The sequence below is a fragment of the Sphaeramia orbicularis genome, chromosome 19, assembly GCF_902148855.1.
Source record: "Sphaeramia orbicularis chromosome 19, fSphaOr1.1, whole genome shotgun sequence".
Classification (NCBI taxonomy): domain Eukaryota; kingdom Metazoa; phylum Chordata; class Actinopteri; order Kurtiformes; family Apogonidae; genus Sphaeramia; species Sphaeramia orbicularis.
The window spans coordinates 25,966,131-25,984,746 of record NC_043975.1 but is presented as its reverse complement, the minus strand read 5'-3'; the positions used below and the strand labels follow the sequence as shown (position 1 = coordinate 25,984,746).

General features: G+C 36.7%; 1 protein-coding gene and 1 long non-coding RNA gene across 2 annotated transcripts in view; one reads left to right on the top strand and one right to left on the bottom strand.

Annotated features, from left to right (window-relative positions):
• Window positions 1-18,616, top strand: part of myo1d (myosin 1D) — a 113,665-nt gene that overhangs the window by 13,022 nt on the left and 82,027 nt on the right. Inside the window, exons 2-11 of the mRNA XM_030122239.1 lie at window positions 9,588-9,796; window positions 10,836-10,929; window positions 12,274-12,439; window positions 12,569-12,622; window positions 12,995-13,090; window positions 14,703-14,819; window positions 15,058-15,261; window positions 15,709-15,854; window positions 17,808-17,922; window positions 18,088-18,258. Coding sequence (XP_029978099.1) covers window positions 9,588-9,796; window positions 10,836-10,929; window positions 12,274-12,439; window positions 12,569-12,622; window positions 12,995-13,090; window positions 14,703-14,819; window positions 15,058-15,261; window positions 15,709-15,854; window positions 17,808-17,922; window positions 18,088-18,258 — 1,372 coding nt within the window. The remainder of the gene's footprint in view (window positions 1-9,587; window positions 9,797-10,835; window positions 10,930-12,273; window positions 12,440-12,568; window positions 12,623-12,994; window positions 13,091-14,702; window positions 14,820-15,057; window positions 15,262-15,708; window positions 15,855-17,807; window positions 17,923-18,087; window positions 18,259-18,616) is intronic.
• LOC115410569 (uncharacterized) lies at window positions 1,736-5,077 on the bottom strand. The gene is made up of 2 exons (XR_003934106.1): window positions 4,893-5,077; window positions 1,736-4,100 (listed from the first exon to the last, which is right to left on the bottom strand). It is a non-coding gene; the product is annotated as an uncharacterized LOC115410569 (long non-coding RNA).

The following is an 18,616-nucleotide window of genomic DNA, read 5'->3' as shown; positions in this document are numbered from 1 at the left end:
CCTAAAATGTTCAGTTGTTGGTTATATTAATGAATACAAGTGGCTGAACGGGACAGAGCAGTACTGTCAACAACCTGGAGGGGGTCTGGTGTGAAGTGGCTCATTTGTATTTAAAGTGCCAGCACTCAAAATGACCCTCTTGTCATTACTCAGAAATAGGGTTGAATATGGGCCTGTGGAGTTTAATTAATGGAGAATTCAGACCCAAGCATGGCATTTACAGTTTATGTAGACCACAGGGAAATGTTTTAAAACGCATAATTCTATTTAAAAAGGCAAAATATCACTCCTTTAAACTGACATCGATCATCTCATCTGACTGGATTTGGCTACCAGCTTATTTCCTTAAAGGCTTGTGTTCTTTGGCTTCACTAAGAATATGGGTAATGTGAGGTGGGACTAATATTTAGAAGAAAAGCACTTCTTTTTAAGTTGAACTTGATACCTGTGTAAGTTACCTCGACATTAGCGCTGTGCAAATGTTGTGGTAAATGTGGTGACCCTGATGACAACAGTTATCTTGTGAACTGTGTCTTATTTATCCTCCCTCTACCCACACAAACCTACTGCTAGTCCTGGGCTGATGTGAGGATGGATTTGGAATTCCACTGGTGAGCATTTTACAACTGGCTTACTTTTTCACAGATTATGCTTTAAGTCACTTTGTCCAGCTTTGTTATCACCAACTTCAATTTCATGCCTTTACTGGAACCCTGATTTTTCTTCTTCTCCTTTGGATTAGGCCAATTAGATCACAAAGGTTTGATTTGCCATGATATAGTCCCACCTCAACCACTGAATTAAGTCATTCCCTTGGATAAGAACGGGATCTCTGGCCATTGACATTTGAAGAAGTAGTTTGAGATCAGGCACCAGCTCTGAACTAGCCTTGAATTTATGTTTGCATGTTAGATTTAAAGTTGATACTGCATGTGAAGGTTGCATAAACACTGTCTCAAACATCTAACCAAACTGCTATGTGGTTCAAAACTCCATCACTAAATCACTAGCAGTTAATTTAATTTCAAGATCCTGATGCCAGTAGTAGTTTAACAGTTGAATTGATATTACATGGAGCCAATTTGTTAGACTAGCAGATCCAGACAGGTGTTATTTATCATTCGACATAGTGCCCTCATAAATACTGTATCTGCTCCATTTGTTATCCTGTAACTTTCTTCTTGTTAATATTAAATTAGTTGTGGTCAGTTCACTGCAAACCATGTAATTTCATTATTCTTGATTCAGAATAAAGTGCAGCTAATAAATCATTCTGGGGAAATGCTCATTATCTGTTTGGCTACTAGTGATGTTATATTATTAATCTACAGACTATGGTCATACTTAACATTATTACTATTGATTCTTCTCTCTCTTGTCTTCTGCCATGCTCCATTTTTAGGGATAATGTTACTAATTTATTTGTTCAAACACTGTTGTGCTGTGTCACATGTTTCTTATCTGCAGTAATTGATGTTGTATGTTACTTTTTGCTTTAACTTCTATCTTCAGGCTGACATATTGGTTGCAGACAGACATGGTGTTGGCATAAGGAAACAAAGTAGGGCACTGAGTTTTGTTCATGTTTTTTTGTGTGTAAATTTCCATTAGATAATAGCAGATGTAGACAGAAAATTACTTAAATGTCCTGGCAAAGGCTTCTGTGCTTTTCACATATTTGTTTTTTTGCCTCAAACCATTTTGCATTGTAATGCTTCAAATGCACAGTTCAGAATTTTTTTCTTCAGTCAAATCCTTACATAATCTGTCTTTCTGCACCAGCCCTGTAGCAGGCCAGCTGTGCTGTTAGCAGGGAAACTACCTTTTCTGATTTTGGGAGAAGATTGATGTGGGCCAGAGGGAGGGTTGATGTGTTATGTGTCAATGGGTTGCATCTCCTACAGGCAGTCTGGGAGCTGCTGTTTAGCACTAAGCAGGCTTTACAAAGCAGCGGAAAATCCCTAATGCAGAGCCCAGATGTCTGGTAGCTGCAGACCGTGAAGGAGGCCTCTGTCACACTGTACATAAAAGAGTCAAACAGAGGAGAGGAAGGTGGGGCAGAGCAGCGCTTCTGGATCAAGATTTTTGACCCAGTTCAGAGCTTATTTTATTATGTCTTTGACAAGAGCCTCAGTCCTGCTCTAGTGTAATTGTTTTTTTCTGCTACTGAAGAGCAATATCTCTCATACAGAATCCATAAATTAAAAGCGACATAACCTTACTAAATTAGACACCAGTGTAACCATTAATCAGTGTGGTTATAAAATGTGACTTGGGTGCAGAAACATGGTTGTAAAGATCACTGGCCTACTTAAAAGCGCTGATAGTAGTTACTGCACTAAAAGTAGGATTTCAGCCACTGCAAAGTGATAATCTGCATTTAACTCAATAACCCTCCGAGAGAACATTAGATCAGGCCTCAGCCAGAGAAATGAGAGCAGAGAACTGATTAAAATGGCGTAATTACAGCTATCATCATCATTGCATCCATTTGCCAAAATGTATAATCCAGTAGTTTGCTCAGTGTCTTATGCTTAAAGCGCTTATTTTCTGTTTATGACTGTGAACTCATGACCTTTGTCAACAGCAGAGTAAGAAGAAAATTAAATACATGTGTGGTGAGAGACTATTTAATGCTATTTTGTCTGTATTTGTTTCATAGATTTTCATTCATTTAGAGCTAGGCTGTGATGAGGTTTGAGATTGAGCTGGATGATAAAATGATCACCATACTTACCATCTATGTAACAATAATAAATGTTTAATATGATTTCAATACTTTAGCCATAAACATACATATTATAGGTCAGTACATGGCAGAAACATCTAGTCTGGTTGTCCCACAAAGAAAATGAAAATGTTGCATTGTTTACAGATGCAGTGACTGGCATGTTTGCTTTACCTCAGATTTGTGAAATCTCCAGTAGTTTGGCAAATGTTTATCATGTTCTGAAAGTAAATAATAGTTTAAAGCCATCTGGATTCTTCAGCATTCACTCAGGGGCACACATCCCATATCATTCAGCCCTACTTTGATTTACGTATTTATGGAATATTATGAAAAGAATCAACACAAATAATTTCGCCAGTCACAAAAGTGTCTAAACAGCAAAGATATTGAGAAAGCCTTCAGTCATTGGCACAAACCCTGAGGCATACTGCTGTAACTCCAAACAACAGTGATGGTATTTAACTCAGAGATAAAAGTGGAACACACTCAGATTATCTCTCTGCCCTTCATAATTCCTAGACTGACCCTGAAGTTCGCACACATCATTATGACAACATGTGCTGACCCAGCTCACACCAATGTGGGCCAGTCACACTTAACACCAACACACTGAAGGACAGAGCACACACCCATGCTTTTCCACCACAGCTCTTTTTTACTCAATGCCACTACTCTAAAAACAAATTTTGTATTAACTTCTGTGTGGTTTTGGTAAATTTGCACCTGCTCATGTGGACATGTTCCAGACTGATGCATCTCAGAACACCTTTCATCTTGGAAAAACCTTTACTTTCTGTCTTTCTATCTCAGTCACATTTACCTCTTAATTATTTTCTGACTCCCTCTCTGAAGTTTTTCTTTTTAGAAGGGAGGGAGGCGGGATTGTTGGTGAGAAAATGTCTTAAAATCGCTTGCACTCCTCCCTAGTTAACCATAAAAAGTTCCACCCAAACAAGATTGGAGACAGTGGTTGTGCTTGGCTTTGCTCTGTAATTCACATCTGAGAGTGTGTGTTTGTGTGTTTGTGTTCACGAAGGGCATTTGTGCATCAGTGTATGTGTGGCATTAGGGTGTCTGTGGTACATTTGGGACTTTTTAGACTAGGTTGCTTAATAGAGAAACAGGAAAACACTGGTGACATGTCCCCACTGTGTCTGCATGACTGAGAAATGCTGACAACGGGTACATGAAACGTTCACAGGAGCAGCCAGTGTTAATCATCAGAGATCTTAAGGTTTATAACCGCTGTTTGCAAGTATGCTCTTTCTTCCTCCCATTTTCACCCCTACTCCTCCTCATTCTCCTCTTCATCTTTCACTCTCTCTGTCTCTCTCACTCGCTCATTTCCTGGCAGTTTTTGGGAGCGGCCCTGTTGGAAAGAGATCACAAGCCTGCAGGTTAGACCAGTTTAGACACACTTCCCTTCACAGCTGGACAAAAGGATAAAATAAAAATAAAAATGCAGGGAGGAAGAGGATGAAGCAGAGGGAGCTGTACTGTTTTCACCTGAGGACTTCAACTTTAAAAACTCTCTTTAACCTGTTTAACCCTGACCATATTTTCAGGGGAAAACCACCTAAAAAGACATACCCAAAGTAAATGAAGAATTCACAATAATAAGGTTCATATGGATGTTCTTGGTGTCTATGGACATTTAGAGACCTCACAGAATCTATTCCCATTGTCTAAAATATTGTATCTGTTACTATGCCTGAGTAAACTGTAACAAACTAAAAGAGAAATTAGAATTTTTTTTATCCTTGCCTGTTTTTTGTTTGGCTGGATTGACGATGATATGCATAAATTACTTGTTCGTGTCGGAGATTTTTAATAGCGTATATTTCACCCCACAAAGATTAAAAATCATGTTTGAACATTAAAGTTTGCATTAAAATACACTTTTGATGTACTTTTATTAACATTAGGGTCTAAACTTTGAGCAAAAGTTGAAAAAAACATCCATTGTCCTGATTTATTATATTTTTATAGTAGATGAATATTAACATAATTTTTTAGGCCCGTGGGCGGGCCGATACCTCTGTCTCAACTATGGTTAGGGTTTGACTTTAAAAAAATGAAGTAAATATAGACAGATTACCATGTTGAAAGCTCATTTGATTGGTTTGTGTCTATAAATAGCTTTTTTGGGAGACTATTATACCCATAAAGGCTTCTAATCTCCTCCCTGTGTCATTCAAATCCTCCTAAATGAAAGTGGAACAGATGGATCAGCCGCCCTATATGCCAGTCGACACAATACAGATGATTACTCTTCTCTTCTCTTCTCTTCTCTTCTCTTCTCTTCTCTTCTCTTCTCTTCTCTTCTCTTCTCTTCTCTTCTCTTCTCTTCTCTTCTCTTCTCTTCTCTTCTCTTCTCTTCTCTTCTCTTCTCTTCTCTTCTCTTCTCTTCTCTTCTCGTGTTGATCTGTTCTAATTCCCTGTAGAGATGATACAAATGGGAGTGAGTCATAGTTGCTATTTATACATTCAGAGGTAGGGGAAAAACACTAGGGCACTTCTGGGCCTTTCGCTGATTAAACTGTGCCTGTATTGATCCTGCGCTGCCTCCTTTGCACATCAGTAAACCACAGCATTTGAATGACAAATCCAGAAAAAAATCACATAAACTTCCCCTTGACCTGCTGTTAAATGTGTGATGTGTACCTCCATGTCACAGTTTAGTTTTACATTATTATTTTAGAACAGGAGATAAACATTTTGCTTAGTTTCATGGCAGTGGAAAATCTACCTCTATTCAAACTTATCTCCTGTTGTTATGTGGTAAGGACTGATTAGGCGTAAGGTAAGATATACAGCAAGAGGAGACTAGTAACAAATGTCACTAAACATTAATCAGCATTAAACATTAACAACCAACGTTTATTCCAAGTGTTAGTGTAATTTGTCAAGTCGCACAACCAGGAAAACCTTTACAGTTTAACAAATACAGATTTTAAAACTGTTTTCACACTGGTCTCAATACCATTTCCATCTTTTAAAACTCACTCACTATATAACTACTATATGTGAATTCAATTGCATATAGTTTTGTGTTGCTGTGATACCAAATTCAATTGAATTACTACTTATTCCCAAGTTTATAAAAACCTATATCAGTTAATGTTCACCATCAGATATATAGTGTACAAGTATAGCATTTCTTTACACATCAGTGAAAGTATATGCTTGAAATAATGCAGATACTCAGTTTTTAATTTAGCAGAGGGTTTATTCACTTCTCTACAGCTTTGTTACCATTGCGTATTTGTGTTGAGATATTCATGTATATCCTTTTATCGATCAGTGAGAGAAAGTGACCCGAGAATTCAACTATAGCTACTTAATAGTGGCACTCCCCCCCCAAAAAAACCCCCCCAAAAAAACCAAAAAAAACATTTTCTTTCTGCTGGTCTTTTACAACATTTGTGAATAATTTTATGGGTCATGCTAAAGTTTCAGGGCATAATAGCATCAATCTGAAGATCATGCATTAGCTTGACATTACGCTTATGTATTATTATGATGATATATATCATTACATTATTAGTCGTCCCATGTGTTGCTGTTTAACTTAAAGTACTGGCAATAAAAAAGATTTCTGCTTACTTAATACCACATATTACTGCAGAAGATAGTGCTGTTGTGAAGTAAATAGTAGAATTAAAATTAAATGAAATAGAATTGCTGGTTATTTTGCAATGCAACAATAACATCAGTAGTAGGGGATATGGGAAAACATAATGTATATACAGTATTTGTACCAATGCTTCAACTTTTGTTGTAATAAATTGGACATAAAATGAAATGTATGAAAAATGAGTTTAAAGCTCACTGTGTGAATAGTGTTGGAAAAGGGTCATGGTATAAGTTATGTGGAAAATTTAATACATCTGTTGAATAAGTGAATTTAGACAAAGGGGTACAGACACTTTAATAACCCACAGGGGGAAATTCATCCATGTTCACTGGATCAATAAAAGAAAAGAAAGACAAAACAGAATAAAATGAAAACAACTGGCCATACAAGTAACAACATTATGCAAAAATATCCATAGTAACAATAGTGAAATACCTGTTTCCTTTCCCATTATTGATGGCAGATCCTGTCACTTTCATTGTGTGCATATTCAGCTGGGATCCCTGATACCCCCCTCCCCTCCTGGTAAAGCATTGTTAACACTCCCCCAAACCATATTGTACATGTGCGCTAAGTGGGCAGCTCGTACTGTCAGCTCATGTGGGGGGGAGACAGAGGGACCGTCTCAGACAAAGACCTCCGATTGACAGTGGAACAATGGAGCGGGCACACAGCAGCCTCCTGACTGAAGGAGACCGGGCACAATGGGTCTTTTTCTGTTGCACCAGATAAATGATGGGATTTAGCATGTTAGCTTAGCACTGCCATGAATTATTTGTGTTGGCATGTGAAGTATGAACAACAACTTTTCTTGTAGATTTTTTTTCTGGTTTGTTTTTCGTATTTGTAGCTTTTGTGCATTCGCTCTAATTCAAGGTGTAATAAATATACTCAAGAACATGGTAGAAGCACAGCAGTTTATTAAAGGTCTATCTTCTATTTGTTCTCTTTCCTCTTGATTTTTATTAATTGTACAGTCGTGGAAAAAAATTATTAGACCACCCCTTGTTTTCTTCAATTTCTTGTTCATTGTAATGCCTGGTACAACTAAAGGTACATTTGTTTGGACAAATATAATGATAACAACAAAAATAGCTCATAAGAGTTTAATTTCAGAGCTGATATCTATCCATTTTCCATGTTTTCTTGACAGCTAAAATCACAATTTCTTACATCAATAGCTATGGCGTTGTACTGCTAAAAACCATGCTTTTAGGCATTTCATGTTTTCTTTTCTGTCTGTTTTAGTCACGATACACACAGGAGTTAGTACTTGATTGCACATCCATTGTTTTTGATGACTTCTGATGGTCTAATAATTTTTTCCGTGACTGTATTTTAGATTCTGCCAATCTATCTACCTGAGTATAATTATGATTTCTGTAATGTTCACAGGTTATTATTTTATTCTGAAGCTTAATAATACATCCTTTCATGCTCTCTTCAACCACATAAGCATCACATGTCACTGTCTGCCTGTTGTTCTAACATGAGAATGCCATGACATATGAATAGAAACCAGGATGAGGTAATCGCCACTGTGTGAATAAACAATAAAATGCAATCCTACCCTACTGTACTGACATTTTCTAGTCTCTTTCACATGGAATTAAGTTGTTTTCCACTTGTATTTACAAGTTTAGGCCAAGGTCTATGTCCTTCTGAAAAAGCCAAGGTTTGAGAAACATTGATAAAAAGAATTGCACAACCAACTGTAAAAAGCCTCAGCATTTGTGTTTTGGTAGATGCTCAAGGCTGTCTGCACAAATAAATTTTACATTCTTTGCAATAATATTAAACTTTACACGAATGCAGTGTTAAATTGGTAAATATCAAAACTGCACCTCATTTTTTGAGGTTATTCTCACTGTAGACGCCAGAATTCAGGCCCTAATTCACAAATGCCTGCACAGGGCTAAGCCAATTTTAGAATAATATGCATTTGGCCATGTTTTCAAGGCAGCGGCAGAGGTTTGGCTCATGTGAAGAAAGACACTATTCTTCTGTGGAGAAAAACTGGGATCCTATCGAGGAAGGAAGTCAAGCAGGCGGACTGGGACGAAGAGAGAGGGAGGCCGAGACAGATCAAGAGGCAGATAGAAGTACTGTGTGTTTGAGAGAGCAGACAAAGTGTGAGAAAAAGGTGAAGGTACATGTTAGGAAAGCAAAAACTGCATAGACAGACTGGAGGAAGCCCACAGGGTTTATAATATCATGGCAGAAACACACACACACTATGGTGTATCTCTGAAACAGATGTCATACATAACTGGATACCTGTGAAAGAGACCAGTGTTGACAGTGTTAAGGAGAATGTTGGCTTGGTTTTAAGGAGAGTTGCTGAAACAAGATCTAATGCTGCCTATATTTGTCTGCAGGAGTGACTTCCTTGTTTACTTTTATGCAGAGTGTGAAAAAAGATCTTACTCTCCATCTGTTTGGTTATAACACACAAAACTTTGCATGCTGCAGTTGCATTTGTAATTTGATGTCCTGTGAGTTTATAGTTTATTTACCTGCAGGATCTGCTGATCTGTTAATGTTACACAGCATTTATTGATGTTATATATATCAGTGTGTTCATGATGAAGTTGTGTCAAGTGTTGGATATGAGTAAATTATAAGTGAAAGAATCATACTCATAATTTGCATGCATAAAGTAATAGTTTATGTCACTGAGGCAGGTTAATATAGGACAAAAGTAGAGTAGGCCTTTATTTTGCTACTGTTTTAAATGTACAGGTTAAGGCAGTGATTTCTAAACTTTTCAGGCAAAAAACTAATGTCCTCAGTACCCAAACTTTCAAAAATTTGTACTGAATCAAAACAGTCATCATATCAATCTTTTTATGTTGTCTATGTAATTTTTGTCCTTTACTTTGTTTTTCTCTTTCTTTCTTCCAAATAACAATGTATGTTTTCATTTGGAAAATAAAATCACATATTGAATTAATAAGTGACATTGGTGGTCCAGTAAAAACAGTTCATGACTCATATTGCATCCTGACCCTAAGTTTTAGAAAACCAGAGTTAATGTATTGTAAGTGTTTAAAGTCTTTAAATCTGTTTTAATTACAGATAATAGAGTGTGCAAGCACTTGAAAGAATCCTGTAAAATCTGAGCAGAGTTAAGCTTTCCATCTCATGTGCATGTTCAGAAATATATAAGGTGCACTTCAAAAGACTAATAAATAAAATATTTTGTTTGTGTGCCTCCAGGTTTGAGAAAGGGAGGATCTACTCGTACATCGGTGAGGTGGTAGTGTCTGTCAACCCTTACCGTGCCATGAACATCTACGGCCGTGACACCATAGAGCAGTACAAGGGCCGGGAGCTGTATGAAAGGCCACCCCATCTCTTTGCCATCGCTGATGCTGCTTACAAAGCCATGAAGAGGAGGAGCAAAGACACATGTATTGTCATCTCAGGTAACATGGGAAGCCCCCTCTACTGACCAGACAAAAAGACCAAAGATGTTTGGTCTTTTGTTTGTAGAAAATACACACTGGGTATCATGTACAAAGTCAAACTGCAGCTTTGATACTGAGATGTGATTCCAGTGATGAGACCTCTGGAAAAACATTTATACAACCAACATACACTTAAAAATAAATATTACACCCTCACCTTGTCTGGAAAACTGTCATGTGGCCACAAGCTGTGTGAAAGTAACAGAAGTAGATGAGGCACCACTTGGTGGTCAGAGCAGGAATTGAACCCCCCATCCTACCACACTCCAACAACACTGCAAAAAGATGACCTGATATATTTTGATGTAGAGCATGGATTGTAAATATCCAGGCTTGAGATCTAAAAGCCCATTGTGGTCTTACTTATTATATTGAAAATCATCAATTTACTTTAGTGCTCACAGTTTTTATGCCTTTCTTAAGTTTTTCTTTTTAAGTTACTTAATCCTAAAAGACCTAAACATCAGCCACTGACTAAAAGCCACTACTGATCTAAAACACTAAATAACTTATGACCCACTAATCCTATCTATTCAATTAAATATTTTAAGTAAAATGCAATTTTTCAGCTTTTCATCGTTGTCAGATATGACCCATTTGGACGTTTAGAGGCTCCATAATGAGAGTGGAAATAATGTCATTCTCTGTAACATCAGTTCGCCAGTAAAACCCACGTAGTTTGACAGATGAATGTGTAGGGACTTCTAATTTATGTTCAGTTGATGATAAGCCACTTTTTCTTCAGTTTTCTGTGTTTTACTATAAGACTTGAATCCATTCTGAGCTTGTATTCGCATCTACATAATCAGTAAATTAAATATAAAAAAATACAGGATTTTCACTGAAGGATGTAGAACGCAGAGGATAATATAATAAATTGTTCTAGGTCTTTACGGGTTAAAATGTGCTACTGTCATATGCCAACAGACCTTCAGAAAACAATACACTAAAAGAATTTTTATTTCCAAAGATTGCTTACATTGTGCTTTTATTACAGGGGAAAGTGGAGCAGGAAAGACAGAGGCCAGCAAGTACATAATGCAATACATCGCTGCTATCACCAATCCTAATCAAAGGGCTGAAGTTGAAAGGTGAGCTGCTGCACTGCGTGTTTGGCTGAGGTTAGAAAATATCAGGTATTACCAGGAAGTTTACAAAGGCTCTTCTTTGAATGTCTGAATTACTGCTTTACTGAAACTTTGCACCTTTTGTCTAAACATTTCATTAAATTTTCTTTCGACTCACCACTGAAATATTTTTGCTCGTCCAAATACAATACAGCAACAAGTTATACTTTGGGAGGAGGAAATTGTTGTAAATCTTAAGTACAGAGAACACGGATATTAAATCTCTACGCTTCAGACTGTAACTCATAAAAACAAAAGACGAGAAAGCAGAGGAAATTATACCTGACAGAGCTATAACTTTTACAGATTCTGGAATTTTTATGTAACTTTAGCTATATTTAGTGTCATCTGAGTTATTCTATTCAGTATAAAGCTATTAAATCACAGTGAGATATGGTTACAGCCCTACTTCAACTTGTCAATGGCACTGATAACTGAGTAGGTGTGGGAGTGGAAGGAGTGTCAGCGCAGAAGTAGAGCAGGAAAGTTTTGAGTTTTGAGTTCAGCTTTCCAGATTAGTTGTTGAGTAATATATTACAGGTGATAACATTAAAGTTAGAAATGATTAAAAACTCCTGGACAAACCCTCAAACCACACATAAGAGAAAAGATAATGCAAAAGGTTGTGTGTCATTTACAAGTCTGATGACCTAAAATGCTATACAGAATAAGTTTAAGATGCATTACTTGGAAAATTTTACTACAGTGCAATATCTTTTCTAATCGCAAACATCTGACTTATGGAGTTGGAATGATGCAACATACTTTGACACTCAACGATATTAATTTTATCTGTGTATTTTAGCATCAAAGCAGTGGCAGAAAAGAGAAAGCAGTGCAATAAACTGTTAGACAGTGTTATTATTCATATTGCTACTTATTTTTGTCTTGCTCTCTAGCCTTATATTTTGTGTATTTACAACAATAAATTAGCTCCATCATTTTTAAAATGTTTGTTTATTTATTTATTGATTTATTTTTTTAAGTATGTGTTGTTAGCTCTTCTTCTTGTTCTTCTTATTAGTATTATTAAACTCCTCTGTGTAGGTAGAGTTTTAAAACTCATTTGTTTAAAAAAAATTAATTTCTTATATCATACAACAGATAAGTAGCATCCCATAGCCTTTTCTCTTGTTTTTTCCAAGATAAAATATCAAGTAAGTGAGAATATTGAGAAAGCAACCAGTGAATTATAGAAACATGAAAAAAACAAACTGTTTTGTATCACCTCACATACCATGCCATGACAAACACTACTGTCACTCTAAGTGGCCCCTGTAATTTTAGTGTACTCCTGTCATTTCACAGGGTAAAAAACATGCTGCTTAAATCCAACTGTGTCCTGGAGGCCTTTGGAAATGCCAAGACCAACCGCAACGACAACTCGAGCCGCTTTGGCAAGTACATGGACATCAACTTCGACTTTAAGGGAGATCCCATAGGAGGCCACATCAACAATTACCTGCTGGAAAAGGTAACATGGTTCATCTTAGAAATCAGAGGAGAAGCACTAGGTTCCCCACTGTGACGATATGTAATTTGCTAATTCAAAGCAATTCCTATGATATTGTACTGATTTGTATGTCACTATTTTTCCCAACAGTCCAGAGTAATTTTCCAACAGGAAGGGGAGAGGAGCTTCCACTCATTCTATCAGGTAGATCTGTATTTAGTTAATGTATGAGATAGAATCTGTTTTGTTGATTACACTTGTAAAACAAAATTGACAACAGAAATATTAAGTATTTCTGAGTTAATGACAGGAGTTTTTTATATAGTGCAAGTAAGACTGATGTTAAAATGACAATATCGCTACCAAACTTGATGTTTTTTCTTGGTTGGGTGTGTTCACTTGTGCATGAGTTAAGCTATTTATGTGTAAATGTTTGAAATATAAGTTAGGAAATCGACAGTTACATGTGTAAAAGTCAAGCTAAGGCCACAAAAGCACAGAATTTTGTTGTAAAGTAGTTCAGTATAGAAACATACTGTTAAGCATCATTAACTGAGGTGCATTTGTTTTTTTTAGTTGCTCAGAGGCGCTCCTGACTCCTTGCTACGCTCACTCCACATTCAGAAGGACCCAAAAGGTTACAACTACATCAAAGTTGGAGGCCAGATAAAGGTAATCTATAGTAAATAGTTTTTGTGGTTCTGAGCCTTTATGTCTAGTTGAAGTGTGTTTATCTGGATGGTAGAGTCCAAACAACATTGACTGAAAGAGTGAGAGTGTGGTATTAAGTTTGTTTGCAAGAAAATAAACGCAGTCAAGAACATGACTTACAGATGTTTTCTGCCTTGCCGCAGTTTACATGGTTTATGTGACATTTTTGGAAAGAAAACACACATCACATACATGGTGTTATGCTGTTACGTGTAAGAAAACAAGCATTATCTCAGTGATTACCATTGCCTGTTGCAGAGAGGGATTGCAAAGGTGTTAATTTAGACTTCTGCTGCTTTGTGCTGCTGTCTTTGCTTAGCAGAGTAAACCACTAGACATAAACAAACACTCTGACATCATGGAAGAAACTACAACCAAACAGCTGAAGTGGTGGTTTGTACATTGTGTGCATCAGCAGCTCCTATTTATGTAGTAATGCATCAGAGCTCAGCTTTAGTCTGTTACTAATTAACTGAAAATTTGATATTCCAGCTCAATTAACTGGAAATGAAAAAGAAAAAAAACACAGTGATACAGAATATCAACATCTACTGTACAACTCTGGAAAAAAATAAGAGACCACTTCAAAACTCCAGACCTGAACCCAATGAAAACCTCTGCAATATGCTTAAGATGAAGATGGAAGGATACAAGTAAAGCTGAGCTGCACTGTGTAAGATCTGTGGAGAGCACGCAAAGATTCAAAAAATTAGAAAACAGGGTTCCACTAAATATTGTTTTCTGAACTATTCCTGAGTTTTAAAAAAAATTTGATCTTGTTTGTTTCCTTGTCTTTGTTGTTACTTTGACCACTTGTAACTTTCTGCAAATAAATTCCAAATAAAACTATTTTCATTTAGTGTATTTCAGTGAAATGTTATCAGTACTTTCTAGAGTAAACAGTAATGTTCATTTTACTCAAAATATGTAACTACTTACTTATTTTTTCCAGTAGTCTCTTGATTTTTTTATCCAGATATTTATCTTATCAACTACATTACTTTAATTCAATTGATGTTTAGCTCTGGGAGAAAAAGGTAGATTCTATAGTAATCACTGAGCCAGCCAATTAACTTACCGCTTATTGGGCAAGTGACTATTTTTGGTAATTTCTACACACATTACAAGATAGTGACAGCAAAAGTTTCTATGCAGACAGTGAGTCAACAATCTCAGGTCCAATGTGGTCTACAGGGTCTGTAAGGTCCGCCTCTGCATGAACAGCGAGTGTACCTGCTTTGTTAGGTACCATGAAGTAATGGTACTAATGTAAGAAATGATGTTCAAAGGGATAATGTGGATGTGGACAGGTGTCTGGATCAGCACTTATGTTGTTGTAACGATCTAACAGATGTTCTTTTCACCTTACATGTGTTAATCTTGTATATTTTACATATACTCGGATTTTTAAATTTTTTTTGCCACTTATCTGTCCTCCAGTAACACACTAATGCTGAAAATTACAATTTCAGAGTATTTCTGAGTGCCTTATAAAGGGTTAAGTTGCTTTTTATAGTGGATTTATTGCCTTCCTCCCTCTCCTCATCATCACTGTGTCTCTGTCTTTCTTCAGTCTTGCATTAACGACAGTGCTGATTTCAAAGCTGTGGCCGATGCAATGAAAGTGATCGGTTTCACAGGGGACGAGATTCAGACTGTTTACAAGATCGTGGCCACCATCCTACATCTGGTAATACCCGATAATACCAAATCCCAGCTCAATTCTCATGCCAGCCATGTCCTGATGTGGAAACTGCTATATTGGCAAAGAGGACTTGCTAATAGAAGTGTGATTTTGTGCTCAAGGATGTGGAAATGCAGCCTCTTCAATCACCATATACTTAATAACTCAAAAGAAAGAACCCATTAAATGAAAAATAAATCAATTTTATCAAGCACTAATCTATTGTCACTGTTTTTTCTCACAGGGTAACCTCACTTTTGGGGTGGATGGTGATGTGACATTGATAGAGAACTCCAAGCTGGTGTCTGTAATCAAAGACCTGCTGTCCACCAAAGAGGAGAATGTGCAGAAGGCTTTGCTGTATCGCACTGTGGCCACCGGTCGAGACATCATTGAGAAGCAGCATACAGAGCAAGAGGCCAGCTATGGACGGGATGCACTAGCCAAGGTTATTGTTTTCCTTGTGATGTGGAAAACAGATTACATGTTAGGCTGTAACCTTATCACACTACACTTTTCCTGTAGCGCATTTTATATAATTCTCAGCTGTGCAGTAAAAGAGAAAAATGGTCCCCGCTGATGCCTAGAGGGTTGTGACATCTTGCTTCTGCTTGGTGATATTTTTATTGAGTTTCACACAAGCATGAGTCACAATGTTATGACTCCAGACAGAAGACTGTGGAGGCAGCAGTGCATGTAGGCAGGCTCAAACCCAGCACTGTGGGCTGTGAACTAAAGTGTGACTCACTGATATTTTGATATTTTAACCTCTGATACCATGTTGAATTGTATTTTCTTTGTGCCCTTGGGCAGACCACTTGTTAAAGAACCATTTAGAGAGCCTAGTGGGTGCCCTTACTTTACACTTGTGCATTAAATATTTTGTCACCCCCAGGCCATGTATGAGCGTCTTTTCTGCTGGATTGTGGGTCGTATTAACGACATCATTGAGGTGAAAAACTACAATGCTAACGTCCACGGGAAGAACACGGTCATCGGGGTGCTGGACATCTATGGTTTTGAGATTTTCCAGAACAACAGGTTAGAACTGGTTTTACTGACTACAACACCCCAGAATGTACACTCGCCTTATTTATAGTAGTTTGGGTGATACAGCACATATATTCAAAACCAGTTAAATATTGTCAGTAATGGTGTCAATGATGTCAACTATAGTGATGCTTTCACCACTGTTCTATTTGTACAACATTTGTACCCTGAATATTAGTTTAACCCATAAGACCATACTGATGTAAAATGTGTAATACCTGTTGATCCACTAATCTTATTAATCCATGTAAATAATTGGTGTAAAATGCAATTTGTCATCTTTTCATGGTCATCAGATATGACCCATTTGGACGTTCAGAGGCTCCATAGTGTGTGTGGAATCACTGTCATCTTCAGTAACATTGATTCTTTATAAAACTCATGAAATACGACAAATGACAGTGGATGGAGAAACTTGTTTTTATTTTCAATTAATGATATATTTTACTGAAAAAGTAACTTTTTCTTCAGTTTTCTCCATTTTGATATAATAACCTCTGAATTTTCCTTGGGCTTTTATGATTATCTACATGATCAATGAATTAACTCTAAAACTCTAAATGAAGAGGATAATATTACAATAAATAGTGATAAAACAGTTAAAGGAGTGATATTTCGCTTTTTTAAAATTGAATTATGCATTTTAAACATTTCTCTGTGGTCTACATAAACTGTAAATGCTATGCTTGGGTTTGAATTCTTCATTAATTCAACTCCACAGGTCCATATTCAACCCTATTTCTGAGTAATGACACCAGAAATGTCGTTTTGAGCGCTGGCCCTTTAAATGCACATGAGCCACTTCACGCCCCACCCCCTGCAGGTTCTTGGCTGTGCTGCTCTGTCCCGTTCAACCAACAACTGAACATTTTACGTAATTGGTTCAAAGTTTGGACATATTTTCAGTATGGACTACAACCGCTGCTGCTGATAAACAATTATGGCGTAATCGGAGAAATATTTGTCACAAGTCTTGACCTTATATATGCAAATGTTGTTACATAACTAGTTATAGACATAACAAATTAAGCAGGAATTAAAACAGGTTGTAGAAATCCACTCGATTTTTGCCAAAATGAATATAAAGATAACTTTGCAGCACTTGGAGGGTTCAAATTTAAACTTTTTGAACTACTAGGGTCCAATTATACAAATAAATGTACCAGAGACTAATAAAAGTGGGTTTAGCATAATATGACCCCTCTAAGATAGATGAAATATATAGAAAAAATCATTTAGGAACTGCCACTAAAGTAGTACTATGTCTTTATGAGTTAATTGTATTGCTATTCCCATCAATTTTTTCTTTTTGACTCTAGATGCTGTTTTGTTTTGTTTTTTTGACTGGATGTCCCACATAGAAGAAGAAAGTAATTCAAGAAATCAGGCTTAAATCAGTGTATAAAACAAAAAGCACTAGAGTTTGAAAGTGCATACTTCTACAGCTCTCCTCTTAGCTGAAATTAAAAAAAACATAAATGTAGATAATATAATGCTGATACAGCTGTGGAGAAGTGAAGCCAAAGCATCACGGTTATGGGAGCTGCTATGTTGCTTCTGTTGGAAATATTAATCACCTACGGTAGCCATTAGTTGCATATTTAACCCATAACATCTCTGAAAACCCCATGATAATGCACATCTTGTGTTGTTGGGTAAATTTTTCTATAGCCTGTGGTGCAACGGTCTAATTTCTTCTCATACCTCTTGAAGTATATTATACAGAAAGATATTTATTTGCCCAGTGATGCTAAAAAAACACCCACTGGAGCTTTATTATATGTAATGAAATGCACTATTATTTTAAACCATTTTTTAAGTCAATCCATGGAATAATTACAGTATAATTTTGACTATATTGGCTTCTAATATTGTATATAATATAATAAAATGTGGTTGCAGTAATTGCATTAAGTTGATTTTGTGCTTTTTTGTTTTTTGTAGCTTTGAGCAGTTCTGTATCAACTACTGTAATGAAAAGTTGCAGCAGCTGTTCATCCAGCTGGTGCTGAAGCAGGAACAGGAAGAGTATCAGAGAGAAGGCATCCCCTGGAAACATGTATGTAAACATTGACTTCAAGTCATTTTAAGTAGTGCAATTAGTGCATTACAGGGTATTCACAAAAACCCTCGTTATGCACACATTTAGATATGTGCATTTATAAAAACTAGTGTCTGTACAGTTAATATCCTAACATAATCTCTTTTCCTCTCCGTGTCACAGATTGATTACTTCAATAACCAGATCATTGTGGACTTAGTGGAGCAGCAGCATAAGGGCATCTTTTCAGTGCTGGATGAAGCCTGTATGAATGTGGGCAAAGTCACCGATGAAGTTTTTCTTCAAGGGCTTAATGGAAAACTGGCCAAACATGCCCACTACACCAGCCGCAAGGTAGGAAATACTAGTGCAGATCTGACTCTGTTTTGAGGACTGAAAATACGGGCAAATGAGGGTTTTAATTCAGAATCTAATCATCTATATACATCTATTTGTAGACTTGTTCAGCTGTTTTCTTTATTGCACATCATACCCTCATGTTTCTTGTCACTTTCTATTCATTTACTAAATGTGTAGAAAAATGAAATGTATTAGAGTCACTGTAATTACCTCCGCCAAGGAGGTTATGTTTTTGCCAGGGTTTGTTTGTTTGTCTGTCTGTTTGTCTGTCTGTTAGTGTGCAACATAACTCAAAAAGTTATGGACAGATTTGGATGAAATTTTCAGGGTTTGTTGGAAATGGGATAAGGAA